Source organism: Malurus melanocephalus, unplaced genomic scaffold (genome assembly GCF_030028575.1).
Source record: "Malurus melanocephalus ecotype Western Australia unplaced genomic scaffold, MMel_1.1 scaffold_22, whole genome shotgun sequence".
NCBI classification, from domain to species: domain Eukaryota; kingdom Metazoa; phylum Chordata; class Aves; order Passeriformes; family Maluridae; genus Malurus; species Malurus melanocephalus.
The window spans coordinates 3,308,545-3,326,846 of NW_026623254.1; the positions used below are offsets into that span (position 1 = coordinate 3,308,545).

Below are 18,302 nucleotides of genomic sequence, written 5' to 3' on the forward strand. Positions count from 1 at the left end.
GCTTACCCCATCAATAAATACACCCCTTTTTTGTTTGTACTGTGAAGGTAAACATGCACAATGACAGTGTAAGGTTTGGGGAAAGTGGCTGGTCATTCTGAGGCGCTCCAGGGCTACAGGCATCAGATTCTTTCCTTGTTAAGTGAACAGACCTTTTCTACTCACAAGGCTATAGGATGCATCTTTTGACTCCACCACAAAATCGATTACATGATCCATTAATGCCTGGGGTCTGGCTGGGCCCTGAGCCTTTGTGGATAAATSCTACAGCAGCTCAAGGGTTAGAGCAGGACAGCGGTGCCACTTCTGTGACAATCTCCTGGCATGAAGGATGTAAGCTCCAAAAATAGAGCTTTTGGCACATGGGCCTTCCTGTCTCTTCAGAGCGGTCTGTGGCTCTTATTCAGGTGTCTAAGAAGTACAGAGGATGTCCCAGCACAGCTCTTTCTGAGCATTTCAAAGCCACCAACTGTGCTGGCACTCCAGGTTTCTTTCATCAAAAATAACTGTCTGAAAGCAGAGAAGCTGCTGGGATTTTCTGCCCTGGATGCACTTCCCACAAAATCAGTTCATGAGGGTTTTTTTGTAATTGTTATAACTGATCTCTTTCTGTACAGGGTTATTACTGTGTCCAAGCTGTGAGTGCAGGCACCAAAAGCATAGAGAAAAGAAAGCTCAGCATCACAGCAGACAGCAGRCTGTGGGGATGCCTAAATGAGCACTGAGCCAATTCAGGAAGTCTGTGCAGCCCCACAGAGTGTCATGCAGCTGTACCAAGTTGCACCGGAAGCAGCAGAGAGCAAGGTGTCACTAAATGATTGCTTGGTTAATCCATAACCTGAATTAACCACATGGAGATAAGTGACAGGATGGTGCACAAARTCTCCATTCCAACTTCCCCAGGCAGAAGCATGTAGGTCACAGTGAAGAAAACTTCTGCTAAGAAAGAATCGGATCATGTCTTGTGGTTTTTTTTCACGTGTGTATGACACCAGAGATAATAGCATTTTCTGCAAACTTCACCCAGTGAAGAATTGAGAATCAGGGTACATGAATCACCTGCCAAACCCTCCAGTGCRTCAGTGATAAGAGAATACAAATTCAAAAGTGCAGGTGCCGTATCAGCAGCTGGAGTGGAGCTGACAGCACAGCCAGAGACAATGACCATTCCTGAATTCTTTCCTGGCCACGGTGTGAATGTTTCATCTCACTTTCCACATTAAGATGTGACACATCTGAGTGATGTGACCTCTATGACGGATCTGGATGTCCATCTGCACTCTCTTGGCTTGTCAGCAGTGACAATTTAATTCAGTTTGGGCATYCATAAATGCTGCTGTAATCTCAGTCATCACTAACTAATCTCACAACTACCAGGTGTGTCCAATGACCAAGTTGTACTTCTAGATTTGTCTTATCTTGGGGGATGTTTGGTTTCAGGTTTTTGGGGGATGTTTGGTTTCAGGTTTTTGGGGGATTTTTTTGCTCCTCCAATGCACTGGCATAGCACTCTTCCTCCAAAAGACAATTCTGTTATCAGCAAGGATAGTGAACAGGGAAACTCTTTGTTTGAGACAAATTCAAAGGAAACTGATTCAAAGGCACCGTTTTGGTYGTCAAAGCAAGCACAGCTTCAGCTGAACTGGGCCACGATTCTCTTAATTTATTTTTACAGTCTAATTAAATTAATCTTAATTAATTAATTACACTAGAGAAGATTGCCTCAAATCCACACAAATGCTGAAAGTGTGCCAAATCGAAAGCCAATAGGAGTTATTAATCAGCACCCTCAGACAGCCAGCCACACTCCAGGGCTGCCCACTGAATTCCTGCTCCTATTTCCCACAGGGGATCAGTGGATCTTTCTTGCCCACAGCATTCAGTGGGAACACAGCTGGCCATCGAGTCAGGTACACATCAAACAGGTCCCTGGCTGAAAATAATTGCMTAATATAAAATATGCATAATATAAAATATAAAATAATGGCCGTTCCACAGCCATTTGCTTAAATGTTGCTTTGGCTTCCCCAATGCAAAGCACTTCCTGTGACACTTTACAAATGTCAGCATAACGAAGCTGGGAGTTTATTTCCATTCACCTCCTTTCAAGTGACTAGAAAGATCTCAGACAGTATAATTTTTCAGAGAGCATAATTTTCCTGCACTGTTGCCTGGAACAGCTGCCTAAGCAAGGTCTTGTGGCTGAGAAGTTCCCAGTGGTTATACCAGAAGTTCCAGCCCTGTTAGGATCATTAAAAGGATCAACATTTAGCTTAATGGTTAGGAGAGACCACCACTAATTTTGAACTGGGAGATTTATAAATCAGTTATTGCTTCCACGAGTGTGGAATGCTGGATGGGTGACAGCAACAAGGCCTGATGTCCTGCTGTGATCAGGGACAAACCCAAGGACAMCTTGGCTCCACTGGCCAGGCAGGAACCAGGAGCCAGCCACCTGCCCCTCCTCCCCACACATTTGCTGTTTGCAGAGCCTTGTCACAAGCACAACTTCAGCCTCAGGAGCTTTCTTAGTAGCCCATGAATTCTTACTATTCATTTCTATTCAATAATCTAGAAAGCCCTCAACACATTTTTGGAAACACCAACTCCATTCTCTGGCTCACTTAAACTGTCTAATTTTGAGATGTGGTCCCCTAAGCATTTTTTGTCTATGACCTGAGGTAAAGTGATGGTGTAGGCTCCTTTTCCTGCCAGATCTGAGACAAGCAGACCTTCACCATTTAAGGATATATGGGGACACTTTCTTCGCAGCGCGATTGCTCAAAATTATTGTTTGCTTTTGCTCAAAATTATTGCTTTAAAAACAGAAATAGGAGAATGAGGTTCATGCTTGCTTGCATTCTGTGCACTATCAGTAAGGGAGGTTGCAGAATTTAGGTTAAGGCCAACTTTATGTCTAAACCACTCTCTAATCTGATCTTTAATATTCCTTTTACATAAAACTGAACAGYCACAGCATCAGCTGCATGGGAAACTGAGCCCAAAACATAAAACCTCTCCAGGCCCTACTGCAGTGTTCTTCCTGCAGTGCAGGGAAGAAAAATTGGACACTTCAAGACAATTGACATTCAGGACAGGTAGTGTTAAAGCAGGAGAGACAAATTTTACTGAGGAGAAATTTTATGGGACGAATATGTGTCACGTGGTTTGTATCCAATATTCAAAGGAAAACAAACTAGGGCTACAACAAACATAAAAACCCCCTTAGATTTAACAAGAGCCAGTTTTACATGCATGACCAACTTCTGAAGTAGCACTTTTTATGGAGTTCCCCTCCCAAGCTTTGTTGTAAACATTACTCACTRTTACCTTCCTGTCAAAACTTAGTCCAGGGTCTTGTGTGTTATTTAAAATGCAATACAAAAGCATAAAATTAAAACAAATTTAAAATGTAACAGATAATTAATAGAAGAAAAACAAGAGGGAGAGAGCTATACAGTTGCTGCATTTCTTTTACTGGATAGACACAGCACTATCTTAAATGAGCTATATTAGCATCTTTGAAGACCAAAGAATTACGGTTTCTGAACTCTGCCCTTTGACTTCAATCCCGATTGTGTGGCTACTAAAAGAAGTTTCCAAATTATTCAGTGCACTTTTGCAATACCTCCTAATCTCGAATGCTTATCCAGAAGGTATATAACCCTTCTTAGTCATAATTACATCCAAATTCATAATCCACTGGAAAGAAACTGTTAGCATATTAACAGAGGCACAGGGTAACAAAGTATCTTAATGGTKATGTTTTCAGGGCCACACTTTTGGAATATAATTTAATTTAACATTGTGAACTAAAGCTGAGATGGCCAAAGATAAATGTTTTAATTGTTTAACTTCCATTGAACTCAGTGGAAGTTGGACAGGAAAGTCTCAGGACCATTTCTCCAAAGTGGGAGATATTACTGCTCACCAGCTGTTTCACTTCTGATYCCTGCCCAGCAGTAATTCACAATTTATGCTTAAAGTACTGATATACCAATGGCCATTTTTATAACCCATTAAATCACTGCCTTGAACTTAGCATGCCTAGCTCTTACAGCACCATCAAGCTGGACTGGAGGATGGGAAGTAAAAGCAAAAACAATCTCATCCTATGAATCCTTCTGTCAATACAGCAAGCTATAAACCCAAACAACAGAATGACCCCACCCTTGAAAGAACTCCAGGAAGACAAGGGGAAGCCAAGCTTAATATTTTTAATTACCAAGGAAAACCTTCCATTCTATAACCACCTTAAACCTCCTCCATGAGCTTTACTGTCCTGTATCCTAAGGCAGGGCCTTGGCCCAGCCTTCAAATTATTCAACCCGCATAAAGCAACACAGCACTGGATCTGCTAATTTCAGATTTTTCTTCTGTATCCAGGGCTTTGAGTGCATGTTGTGTTGCATTTTCCCTTTGCTCTGAACGTAGTTCCCTTGGTGACGTAGTTAAAAATTAATATGCCTCATCCAAACATTTATCTAATTAAATAATTTGCCCCCCCCCCCATTTTTAGCTCAATCACCTGTTCTCACATCTCCAGTTTTACAAACTACAAGCCTTTTACTTTTTCTGTGTGCACCTTTTGATGTGAGGCAATTCCATCTCAAGGTTTTGTCTACTTCAATTTTCTGTCACATATGATCAAAACCAAAGGTTATGGCACAAAACTCACCCAAACCCCATCTGGATTTTCCTGTGGGTTCAGAGTCATGTAACAGCAGCAAGACTGCAGGGGAAGCGGAACATTTCCTGTGCAGTATCATCTCCAAAACAATGTCTGTGTCCCCCAAACAAAAGATACTGAATGTACCAATGAAAGAGGAAAACTGGAAAGGAAGAGGCAGAGCACGGCATGATTTGGTTCCAACAATGAGCAAGGACTCAGCAAGCTGCAGTGTGAAGGAAGGGAGGTAATGCTGCAGCTGTCAGAAAACTGGAACAGATTCTGGGTTRCTTCTGTCGCAGGCTGCGTGTGTGCTCCTAAGCAAGTTCGTGCCTGTCATAACAGGACACCCATGATGTGATGAGGTGTCCAGGCACCACTTGATTCTGAAAATAGAAGCATCTCCTCCTTGTGGTGCATAGCCCCTGCCTCTGTAGCTGAGGTAACTCTTTCTTGACTTGAACTACAGTGGAAATTTTCCTGAAAGATGAGAGGAGCAAAGAGCTGTTGTATTCACCATGTCACCTGCTACAGGCTCAGAGAGACAAAAGCTCAGCCTCAGAAGGGAACACCTCTAGGTCTCTAGGGCATTTTGCTGAGTGTTTTCCATTGCTTTGTAACTCTGAAAGTGTAAATGTTTCCCACCAGACAGGCAGACCATTTCAGACCTACCACCTATGTGTCCAAGAGCTGTCCTGCATGGATGAGCTCATCTCCTTAGTGATCTTTTGAGGATGCCTAAGGAGCAGATGTGGCCCCTCTTGGTGACAGGTGCCCATGGCCCCCTCTCCATGGACAGTGATGTGTGTGGTACGTGCATGTGAGAGGCCAGAATCCCAAAGTCCCACTGCTTGTGGGTGCAGTGTCATCASCTCTGTCAAATCCCTCCATCGTGTTCTTCCCTCTTTGCAACTGGATTCCCACAGCTTCCTTTCTGTGGAGAGCCCTGAGCACTCAGAGGGTGGCCAGGGGCACGTAAAGCTCAAAAGCTGCACATGAACCTGAACTTTGGTGCCTTGGAGTGAGGTTTGCCTGGGAAATTGTTCAAAATGTAAACCACCCTGGGAGTGTGAAAATTACCAACCTGATTYCATCAGCTTCAGGGGCTTCCCTGCATGAAGAATTCAGTCCAGGTGGATTATGTTCACAACACAGGCACATATTGCACTTCTACAGGAGATCTTACCCTTCTCTCTCCCCCTATRCATCACCCCTATGAGAATTTGCATTAATTCACAGATAGGGAAAACTAAAATCCAGGGAGAGCAACTAGGATGCCCTGAGCTRCATGGCAAATGACAAATTAACCTTGGGCTATCTCACATGAAAAGCAACATCARGCCRGGGCTGGAACAGTTCTAAATACAGYGTTACATGTCACRAGGGACCATTGCTATATGCTTGTCCCATGCTAAGATTTTTCTCTTCCCCTCCTCTAACATCTGCTATGAACCACAGTCAGAGGGGAACTGGACCTTTGGTCTGATCCAGTACAGCTGTTTCTRTGTTCTCTCAGTTTTAAAAATCAACCTGACCCCGCAACATTGGATACAAACATGCTTAGACTTGGAAGGAGCTCAGTTTTAGGACCTTGCTTTATGAATGTTTTGTATTAAAATGATTTATATGAACACATTTGCTCTTTGGATCTGGCAGCAGCCTGCGATCAGACCCAGCTTTTCTTAATATTTTGGGCCMTAAGCCATCAAGCTTGGGGATTTATGCATCTTAACGTGTTTAGCTTTGTAAGCACAATGCAGTAGTTACTGTTGTGCCTCCCGGCTGCTCTTCCATTTTTTATAAACTCATTTTCTCTGCTAACCTACTTTGATTTTTTTTCTTCTAAAGCTGTTTTTAGTCTTCCCCTGACCCTTTTTTTTTAGCCTTCCCCTGCCCCCTTTTTTTTTTCCTCCCCCTAAACACTGGGATAAACCACCAGTGACTTGAATAGGCTCCAGCTTCTATATCCTGACTTTGGAAATAATTGTTCCCACTAATCCTTTTGAGTGCACTCCCAATTCCATATATTCAAAGAGTTGTGCCCCCCCTCCCCTGACACATACACACCCRATTGCTTCTGTTCAACCACCAGAGATCATGCATCAGCACATTGTAATTGYTGCTGCCAAGCATTTCTTGAGCCCCAAACTCACACAAGGGTCCTAAGATACAGATGGAGACTCCTCCACCACTGTCACCACCGTTCCTGCCCTGTCCTCATCCCAGCTAGCTGGCAAAGAAAAAGTATCTTGTATTCCAGCTCAGCCCCACAGCCTGCTAGTCGATTCCTGGATCCCTTCAATTCAGTATCATAAATACACTTAACAAGGGAGTTTAATATAGATTTGGTAAGACAGTTATTTGAGCGATACATAATTTATGTTGCCCTGTAGCACAGGAAGCCYTGAGTGGCGTCAGAGTGAACAGATTCAAGAAACTTGCCAGACAGCAGCACAGGGTGCCAAAGGGGGAGAGGAGTGGGGGAGATCAAGGAGACTGCAACCCAGGCAAGGAAAAAGCGTGAAAAACAGACAAGGTAAAAGGCCCAGGGTGAGAACGGAATGGAAAGGGAGAGGATAAAGGAAGAYAAGAGAGGAGGAGCTGAACTGAAGATGCAGACAGGAGCAGAGAGGGTCTGCAGGATGAATAAGAGATGAGGAGAAGCACGGAAAGGCAGAGATAAAGAGCAAAGCATGCACACTCGATGCGACAAGCAGGTCTCTGCAGGCTGCGAGTGCCGCAGCCGGGGGGAAGCGGAGCCGCCTGCAGTGTCAGCCGGAGGGCAGGGGCACGGAGAGGCGCCCCGACTCCCCCGGGGCTCTGCCGGTGACTGTCCCTCCCTGCTCCCCCTGCTCCCTCCCTGCTCCCTCCCTGCTCCCCCTGCCAGCCACAGCCAGGCTCTGCCCGCCTTCCCTCCGCGCTTCCAGCCCTTCATCTCCACGCCGTGCTGGGTTTTGCTGTCAGCATCCTGCGCTGTGGTGAGAGCAGAAGGAGCCTTTCATCTGGGGAAGCGGGGCAGACTCTGCTGGCAGCCTGAGTGACACTAATGCCCTGCTTTGGCACCCCTCAGCTCAAGGACGAGGGTCCCAAATGCTGCCCTGTGGTGACATCTCTGCCTGACAGACCTCACCAAGGTGGCTTGCAGGTCTGAGATGAGACACAGGAGGCAGCAAAGCAAATGGAGAGAGCAACTTCAGTAGACCAGACAACAAGAATAGTGTTTATCAAGCACACGGGATCTATGCCTGCCACTTGCCTAGGCTTCCACTTCTGAACAGGCACTGGCTCCCAGTTCTTGAACTCACTTTTTGGCTGGAGAACTCCAACCCAAGCAGTGTCAATGAGCTCTCTGTTAAACTCAGCAGTGACCTGTCTCAGAAGTCTAAGGACACCTCAGAGACAGATCTCCATCAGGACCAATCTAATACATGGGCAGAGATACTAATAAGCACATCTGATTTATTTTCTGGGATTTACACAATATGAGCTGAAGGCAACACAACCACTTGGCTCCAAACAGGACCCCTAGCGAGCAGAACAGATGGCTATATTAAAAGGAACAAAACCATAAGCACAACTGGATTAGCCAAGAGYCTCCACTGAGGGGGGACTGGCCCTGAACTCTCAGTTTTCCTTCTGCCTGCAGTATCCACGATGAGGTTTACTATTACTTCTGTGWGTGGAAAGCAGCCAAGATACTTGCTGTCGTGCCAAACTGGAGAAAAACAGCCTTTGCCTCACCAAGTTCTCAATATAGCCAAAGTGCCCCTTGTGTGTCCCTTGTCTTGCACACGTGTGGCTGTGCACATACCTGCTTCCTCACCCACAGGCTGACACCTAAAACTCCACAAGGGAGTCCCAACCAGTCAAGTGAATCAGCATCTGCTCTCTGTGCCTGGGTATGGCATGTAGGCTAAAAATATTAAAATTTGTTCTTCATCCCAAGTGGTCASGAGCTGCAGAGAGGGAGCTTCCCTGGTAAAGGAGAGCAGCTAATAAATTCTGTTAGAGGCAGAAGCATCGATTGACAGCCAGGCCTTTAATCCCTCTGCTTTCTGCCCACASAAAGGATACCATGCTCCTCTCCTACCCTACAAGATGGTGATTACCCTCAATGAGCTTTCACCTTCATCAGCCAATGTTTACAAAGGATTCCTACAACATTCCCTGGGTTTTCCCTGGTGCCTGATGCTGTGTGTGGCTGGCTGTTCATGAGCCGGGATCCCGTGGTGGCCRTCCCCTCTGAGTGCGTGGCCTCCATTTGTGTCTGTTTTCTTTGGCATTCTCCAGCATTTCCCTTGGAAGTAATGGCCAATAACACARTTCCTACTCAGACATCGCCCTCTGACAGAGTGCTCCTATAAAGATTATTGTTCTCATACTTGTGAGCCTCATGCTGTTCCACTGCCTGTTTCAGGCTGTTCTCCTCCGGGGATTGTGTCACAAAACCCACAAAGTACACAGAGATTTGCAACTGGATCTGCTTTCTAGGCATTTTTTTTTTCCTAATCTGAAAAATGTGACAAGTAAACTACAGGTTTTGTAGAARTTGTCCAATAAAATTTAGAAAAGCTTTGTGCTCCCCTTGACCCAGAATCTGCCAGCTTTAAAAGAAAATATTTAGATGAAACTCCCCCAAAAGTTTGTGGAAGAAAGTAGCTATTTCTAGTAAAAATAAAAACATGAAAACCCTGAAGAATTTCTCTTAAAAAATAATTTTATGGAAATTTTTCAGGTAGTTGCAGTGGCCATGGAGCTCAGCATTCCCTGGTTTCAGAGGCCCAGGGACCTGAAAGCTCCATACAGCAAAACCAGAGGTCAAGTTTAAAAAGAAATTTTAAAAAAAAGTCCATTCTTTTCTCATCACCACTTACAGTGACATTCATCATTCTTTCTATAGGAATTCCTACAAAAATTAACAAAAAAAAAATAACAGTGGGTGTTAAATATTTTTGTGCATGTGCACACTTTGAGTAAGAATTAAGCTTCTGACTTAGAAAACATACATGGGTGCCTCACTCAGTCCCTGAGGTGATCTGTGTTGGTGTGCCACATTTATTCAGGAGAAAAAGGAAAGGGAATTTGCCTGAGGTCAGACCGAAGCCAGCAGAGTGTTTGCAGGGAAAGAAGTTGTCTCATATGAAAAAAAAAAATCCAGAAATGGGACACAGGGAAGTAGTTCCAGCACCAGTTCATCTACCATCATTGTATGGCCAGGATGGAATTTTTCATGTCCTAATTTCCCTACTCTTAGAGAGTGGGCAACAGTGATGGAGCCCCTCTTGGGACAGTGCTGTTTCCAGCAGACCTGCTGGCTCTGCAACAACACTTTTAAGATGAGCTGGGTGTCTGACTGCCAGATCCAGCTCTTTGACACACTACAGAGAAGAAAAAACAATAATCTCCACTTTCCTAAGGGGAACCCTTTCAAAGTGACTAGAAAGTCAACAGCTCTACCCTGATGACATAAATCACTTTGATGAGTCTTCAGGTGTGTCTTGACTTAGGGCTCTGTTGGCCAAAATGGAATCATTTAATCTCCTCAGTGATACCACATAACCTCCCACAGCTGTCTGGGCAAGCCTCCTACAGGGAAATCCAAGTTGCTTGTGAATCAGCTCCTGAGCTGCAGCAGTTCACAGGACTGAACTTTAAAGAAAGCCAAAGCAGAATTGGTCTTTGGAAAGTTGTGCGTGCATTCTGGCAGCTCAAAAAAAGCATCACAGCCATGCATTCACACCCCACAAACAGCGGCTCACTGTTTGGCACAGTTATGGCACACTGTTTGGAGACAGTTATGGCACAGGCACCCCAAGGAAATCCATCCTCCRGCATTAATCCAAATGCCAGGTCTCTGAAGACTCCTGGTTTGTTTAAGCCTCTCCTTTTGAGTGTTCCACTCATAGCTGCTGGACTAGATGAAACACTGAGGGCCAAATCCATCAAAAACCTGGATCTCTCTAACTTTTCCTTGGACCATAAGGAGCTGGGTGCCATGTGCTGGGTTGTGTCAAGAGAAGGGCCACTAAGGTGGTGAAAGGACTGGAGCACAAGTCTGAGCAGGAGTGGCTGAGGAGCTGGGRGTGCTCAGCCTGGAGAGGAGGAGATTCAGGAGGGACCTCATCGCTCTCTGCAACTCCCTGCAAGGAGAGTGCAGCCAGCTGGGCATTTAGGGCCCATCCATCACAGATCTTAAGATACCCAAACTCAAATTTAGTGTTCAACTTTAACCATCCATTGTCCTTCTGGAAAGGCTTCTGGATCTGCCTGGACTCACAGAACTTTGAATCTGGAGTCACACCTTTTCCACTGTGAAGGTTTCCCACTCCAGTTACTCCACACGGGAGAGCAGTACTTGCCCACATTTCCATACCCCAGATGGGAACATGCCATCACACTCATCCATGTGAGAAAAGCCCACGTCAAAGCCCTCTATTTTCACTGCCTGATCATCTGGGACACAGAGCTCAGGATGTTGCAACTCTGCCCCATTTCACACTCCYGGTAAAGGAACATGAGGGCAGCTCCAAAGAAGGACGTGTTTTCATTCAGCAAGAGCTCCTGACTTGCTTTATTTTTCTCCACGTAAGCAACCAGAAACAGATGTCTCAGCCTCCTGGTACCAGTCACTCATATAACAACAGCTCTGCCCTGTTTGTACAGCGCCCTTGTTCTCACACCCTTAACTCATCATTACACAGAGATAAACTATCAATGCTCAGCCTTGTGATGCTGCAGGGAGBGGGGCTGATTCTTCAGGAATAAGGAAAACAGCACATGAGAGGGATCAAGCTGCCAACCTTATACCATTTGGTATTGGTTCCTCTCTGCTTCAAAAGGATCACATGTTTTTAAGCCATCTGAGAGGGAGCAGTCCCTCGGTACAGGTATTCAAAATGTGTTCACAGAACCTGACCTTTTGCTGTCCTTCTTTCCTCAAGATGCCTCTATTCTGCCCCTGACACTASACTGTAATGTTTAAGTCTTGAACACCTACACACTGCCTTTTTACCAGTTCTTTAGACTTCTACTTTTACCTCCTTCCAGCATCTTTCACCTTCTCCCTTTCACAGCAAGAAATACAGGCTTTGCAAAGGAGCCACGTAACCACAGTAATGTCACTGTCAGAACCTGCAAGAATTACATGCTTTAAGCTACCACATTAAAAAAACCCAAACAAACCAAAAGCCCTTTCCCACCCCTTGCTAACCCCTTCTTAGGGATCACAGCTCACCAACAGTTCAAAACAGATGCAGCCTTTCCCACTCACTTTTTCATACATGTCCTCGTCACATCAGGTGAATATTAAACCAGGGCCATAACCCCTTTCCAAAATTCAGCCCCAATTTCAGTGTCAGACACATCCCCACATACACTGTTCTCCCTGGATCCCTGGCTTTGTTCATGCTCTCCCAGCACAAAGAAAGCCACTCTTGTCCAGGGTGACACAAAGAGACCCAAGGCCACAGCAAAACACATGAACCATGACCCTTCCCTAATGACCTGCTTGAAGCACAGAGGAAAAATTACATTTTCTACTAGAAAAGAACTAAATAGGACTTACTATTTGATGCAGGCACTTCCAGTATGCACCTGAAGAAATTACTCCTTCCCCTGCTAAAGAGGCCCAGGCTGGGCCTTACCCCTGATTTTAAAGTGTTACCCATCTATGTGGAAAAGTTTTTTGTTTTTTCTTTTTAGCAAGGAACAGAATAGCTTAGTGCAAATACATCCAAATCTTCTGCAGCTGTTGCCTTTGYTGTTGGTTTATGACCAGCTTATGACACTCTGGGTAAATGAAAAACTATTAGCCACTTTTCTAACTTTTTTTTTTTTTAACATCACTTAGTTCAAGACAGCAACAGGTGAACCACTTAACAATGGACGGCTAAAAGCAGCCAAATTACCTACACCTTGCAATTARTTTAAGGGCAACCAGGTGATTTGGCTCTTGTAAACAGCTGTTTCTTTCTGCTGCCAAAAAAWTGTACCTAAATGGTTAATTAAGGTTAGGTGAGATGGATTCCATCCTTTGCCTTGTTGCATTTCAGTGCCTGATATTTTGAAGAAATATTGCCCTTGGTTTCAGAAACAAAACCATGGATTTTTCCATCTGCTCTAGCATGTAGTCTAAGACAGAGACCAGCAAAAATTGTTCAGAGGAGTAACAAAGCCCAGCCACTGACAGTCATAGAATAATAGAATTGTTTATGCTGAAAAAGACTTTTAAGATCATCAAATCCAGTCATTAACCTAATACTGCCAAGGCCACAACTAAACCRTGTCCCTAAGTGCCACATCTGCACATCTTTTGAATTCCCCCAGGAATGGTGACCCACCCATTTCCCTGGGCAGCCTGTTCCAATGACTGACAAGCCTTTGGCTGAAGAAAGATTTTGCCAAGTATCCAATTCAAACCTCCCCTGGTGCCACTCAAAGCCATTTCTTCTTGTCCTATTGTTTGTTACTTGGGAGAAGAGACCAACCCCCACCTGACTACGCCCTCCTTTCAGGGAGTTGTAGTGACCAGCAAGGCCCCTCCCAAGCYTCCTCTTCTCCAGGCTGAACACCCCCAGCTCCCTCAGCTGTTCCTCGGATGACTTACTCTCCCAGACCCTTCACGAGCTCCATTGCCCCTCTCTGGAATTCCTCCAGCACCTCAATGACCTTCTTGATTGTGAAGGGACAGAAACTGAACTCAGRATTTGAGGTGCAGCCTCACCAATGCTGAGTGCAGGTGGATGATCCCATCCCTGATCCTGCTGGCCACACTATTATTCCTGACACAGGCCAGGACGCCATTGGCCTTCCTGGCCACCAGGGCACACTGATGGCTCATGTTCAGCCAGTATCTCCAGGTCCTTTTCCACCAGGCAGCTTTCCAGCCTCTCTTCCCYAAGTGTTTAGCGCTTCACGGAGTTGTTGTGACCCAGGTGCAGGACCCAGCTCTTCATCTCACACAAGTGGSCTCAGCCTGTTGATCCAGCCCTTGCAGATCCCCCTGCAGAGCCTTTCCATCCCCAGCAGGCCAACAATCCCACCCAGCTTGGTGCCACCTGCAAACTGATGGTGCACTCCATCCTCTCACCCAGATCATTGGAAATGATATTAAAAACAACACCCAACCCAAAGAGAAGATCTCTCTCTAATCCCCTGTAAATTTGAGGCTTTTCTATGTCCTGAAAGAAGACAATTTAATATTCCTTGCAAAATCCCTGGCTTTTGGATAATCTACATTATTGTAACTCTGAACAAGCTTGTTTTCCACAAAAACACCCACTATTTTTTTAACCTTGCTGAGCTCTTGATCACTGCAAGTATCTCGTGCCTATCACTACCAAGAGGCGACTGCGAGGGGAAACTGGGTACTCTCAGCATGTCTAAAACATGCAAATTGACTCTTTCCCAGGCTTTCTAGATAAACCCCAGTGAGGAGCCAGCGTCCCACTGAACACAGGTGTCTGTTGGTTTAGCCATTGGTGTGATTCTCCCTGTTGGTTTAGCCATTGATGTGATTCTCCCTGTTGGTTTAGCCATTGATGTGATTCTCCCTGTTGGTTTAACCATTGGTGTGATTCCCCCTGTTGGTTTAGCCATTGATGTGATTCCCTGTTTCCCCAGGGCGTGAATCCTCACCTCCGGATCAACGGACCGATGAACATCAACCACTACGCGACCAAGAAGAGCGTGGCAGAGAGCATGCTGGATGTGGCKCTCTTCATGGCCAACGTCACCCAGCTCAAGGCTGTGCTGGAGCAAGGCACATCCTTCCAGTACTATGCCACCCTCATTGTGCTCATCAGCATCTCCCTGTTCTTCCAGGTGTTGATTGGGATTCTCCTTATCATCACTGGTAAGGTGGCCACCACGGCGTGTGCACCCTCGCAGGGTGCTGCAGGAGCTGGGTACCCCATGGTTTGGCTGGCATGGGGGTGGAAGGGAAAAGCCTCTTCCCCRAAACCACTCCCCCTCTGGCTCTATCCAGGGCTGTGGGAGGTTRAAGGCAGCTTGGTGGGGGTTGTAGGGAGGTCAGCTTTTCAAAACGGTGGGTGGGTTGTTTTCTGTTTGCACGTCTCTGAGCACAACTCTTCCTTCACTTTCCCACTGCTGACTCTCTGGCCTAGTGAAAGAACTAGGGCTTGGCCAASATGGACCTCTTGCTGACCCTACTGTAATGTGCTACTTCATGCTGCTCTTGCAGATGCTACATTTTAGCCGTATTTTACATCTTACTTCACCTGGGACTCAACAGAACAATTTAGGCAGAGTTATTCCCTGTATTAACCTCACATTTAACYAATCCCACAGTCCTCCTAATGCCCTACAGACAGTACATTAACATCAACCTTTGACCYTGATCAGTGCTCTATCTGAAACAAGAGTTAGTGTATTTCAGCCTCCAACATAGGCCCAGCAGTAAAACCCTGTAGAACACTTTCCTTTATACCCTAGGTGGGTTTTTAATGTGGGAAAGAGGATGGGAGGCTATGGGAAATCTGTGACATGTTCCTTCCCCTGTGACACATGCCACAGCTTTTCCTGGTGGCAGCTGTGAGGAGAAAGGGGACAAGGGTGTTTGCGTGGCTTATTGGCCAGACAGCCCTGGTAGCCAGGGTATTCCTGTGTCTGAAGGGATCGGTGTCCATCAGCCAGGGCTGACCCCATTCATGTACCGGGGCTGATAGCTGTGTCAGCACATAGGTGACAGCTGGGTGCCAAGGAGGAACTGGCCTCCTAATCCCATTGCTGCCCTTGTCTCCCATGCCCCACAGCCTCCCTTCACCATGTCCCAGTGTGCAGCAGGGCCTTGCCTATTTAGAGTTGACACATTGAAAGGCCACAACAGCTCCATGGCAAAATAAAGACATAACATAAAAAAGATGTTTTTTGTGTTCTGCTCCATCCTTCCATATCATCCTAGAGCAAGCTGTGGCTCCTGTAAAATTCCTGGGACTATTCCCTCTGCTCTGTGGCCTCAGTGCCCAGGGGCACCACAGACATTCACCAGGCAGGGGAGCCTTGCAGGAGTTGGGGCACTTGGAGTCATTCTGCAAAGTGCCCTCTCTTTTTGCATTGTGTCGCACAGCTCGTTTGAACCTGAATGATATTGCAAAGCAACCCCGCCTGAATATACTCAACAACGCTGCCACAGCTCTCATCTTCATCACAGTCATCCTCAACATCTTCATCACAGCCTTTGGGGTGCAGAAGACTGGCCTCTACCCTAACAGGAATTTTGGACCTTATTAATTCATGGGGCAATGGACTCAGGTAAGAAAGGGTGAGTTCCCATCACTGCCTGCCCCTGTCTCAAAGCTGCCCAAATTAACAAATCCTTTCCAGAGGCTTGTTGCTGTCCCACAAAACCTGCGGCCATTGAACAAATTCCCTCAGAGCAGGAGGAGTTCTTGCTTGGTCTTTAAAGCAAGAATACCAAACATCCCAGCTGCTGGGATTTGTCAGCAGCAAGTGATTTTTGGAAGGCTGCAGAGTTCATGCTAGACATGAATAGCAGTTGTGGATGGGAGCTAAATTTGGGGAAGGTGTGTTTTGGGAGGAATCCAAAGATGGCAGCACACTCTGAGCAGAAGAAAAGGAAGGGACTGGAAGAGCTCTTCACACCAATGTGAAGGGACTGTTACAAGCATCTAAGCTCATTTCCATGGAAGCCCTGTAAATAAGAGTTCATCCAAATGGTTTCATTCCAATGGCCTGTCAGTGAGGGAATGACATGTTCTTAGATCAAAAGCACTTTAGCTAAGATGCAAAGTTCACATTTCTCACATTATCGCAAAATACATTTTAAATGCAACATACCAGGGCAACAGCCAACAGGAAAGCTCAGTAAACACACAGCTACGGTAAGGAAGGATGCAAAGGCCAAAAGCCTCTACAGAAACACTGCTGGTTTGGGATCCAGAAGGGTGCAAACACTGAAAAGCATCACCCCATTGATGGAGGGGCAGCTGTGCTGTTGAGTGACCCAGTGGCTGTGACTGCTCCTCTCTGGCCATGCAGCACAGAGGAGCCTGARGTGACCTTACCAGCATTTCTTGTCTTCCCTGCAGGATCTGAGCAGCGCAGCTGAAAGGGAAAGCTCTCCTCCACGTTTCCACTGACGTCAGCAGGAGCCCATCCACGAATCCAGAAAACTGGGTTAAACTTCAGAACTCTGTGTCACAGTATCCTGGCCCCTTACTGTAATGCTTTTGCAGTTCTGAGGGGTGGGAACATTGCCTTTCCAAGCTARAGCAAACTTTGCAAGAGAAAAGTGCAGGAACAGCAGCAGTGCACACTTTAAAAGTGCAATTCTGTAAATTCTTTTCTTATTTTAGCTGCCTGCTTCACATATTCAATATTGGCTCATTTGGTAGAGAAGACTGAATGATTTACTTTGTAGGCTAAGTAAGTAAGTCCAGCTTTTTTTTTTTGATTTTTTGTCTCAAACATAAGTTGATGCATCTAAAGCAATTCTATCTAATAGTTTACCTCCCAAACGTTGGAATGGAATTCTCAAACTAAAAAATAAGCTTTCCTGGGAGGATAGAGCAGCATRTATACATGAAGACAGCTAGAATCAGTTCAAATATTTTCCTAGTTGTTTAAACTTAAATGTGACATGTTTAAGAAAACAATCAGGTATTTCCAGCATTGGAATATTAACAAAGACAGAAAATAGTTATTGTGATCTGATGTCATCATCAGGGACCTATCAGGAATGATGTCAGAATAGCCTGACAATATTTAGTAGAAAATGAAGAAACATTATACACAAGGAGACAGTCTATGCTTATTGCCACAATGAAAAATTGTTGAAAAGTTGCATAATGTATTACTTTATTAAAAAATTACCATTATCATTTAAAGTCTTATCACTAATATAAATTTTTAAATGTATTTGGTTTATATTGACAGCTCTGGGAATTCTCTTGTATTACAACAATTTGTTTCCTTAAAAAAATACCTTTGAATTAATGAGTTTCCAGATTTGTATGAAAGAGTAAAGATCTTTGATCCTAAATTTTTTAACTTTAYAGTCATGATAAAAAATGGTATTTTAATAGCACTATGTAAACCTATTTAAATAATTATATGTTCTTTTGATTATTAAGTGATTTTTTTCCATTCTACTGCCAGAATCAGAGTTTAGTATGGACTTTTCATTTTGTCTATCCTTGTCACCCCGTTGAGAAAAATGTCACAAAAGCATCCTCACGCTGGTTTTCAGGAGCTACCGGGAGCGTCGGATGCTTAGAAACAGATTTCATTTGAATTCTGTATTTGACTTTACAAAATCAAATTTCTCTGTGCTTCTTCTGAGAGGGTGTGAATGATCTTGGCCCTGAAGGTGGAGGGTAAGGCCATGGGCCAGCATCAGCTTAGCACCTGCAGCTGACAGTGGCTTTTTTGAGCTGAGGGAAAGTTGCCTAAAAGGACCAGGGTGGAAAATACCAGTTATGTATTTCCCAGAACCTAGAGTGGCAAAGCTGAGCATGGTCTGGTATCTGTTTGGTGAAACAGGCAGAGACTTGTCTTCCAGTTTTTCTGGGGTAAGACAGGTTTGGGGTGACTTTGAGTTTGCTGCTTAAGTKGGTCCTCAGTCTCTCCTGTGACTGACAGCAAACAGGGGTGG

The 18,302-nt window shown here is 45.1% G+C and overlaps 1 protein-coding gene across 4 annotated transcripts in view; it reads left to right on the plus strand.

Moving 5' to 3' along the window:
• NINJ2 (ninjurin 2) overlaps positions 1-17,862 on the plus strand; it is a 45,230-nt gene extending 27,368 nt beyond the window's left edge. For 3 of the 4 annotated variants that reach the window (XM_057390073.1, XM_057390075.1, XM_057390076.1), the window contains exons 2-4: positions 14,291-14,522; positions 15,756-15,940; positions 16,738-17,861. In XM_057390073.1, coding sequence (XP_057246056.1) covers positions 14,291-14,522; positions 15,756-15,919 — 396 coding nt within the window. In that variant the 3' untranslated portion in view covers positions 15,920-15,940; positions 16,738-17,861. Of the gene's footprint in view, positions 1-14,290; positions 14,523-15,755; positions 15,951-16,737 lie in introns of all 4 variants that reach the window. The other variant, XM_057390074.1, reaches the window with a different exon arrangement.
• Positions 17,863-18,302: the final 440 nt, after the last annotated feature.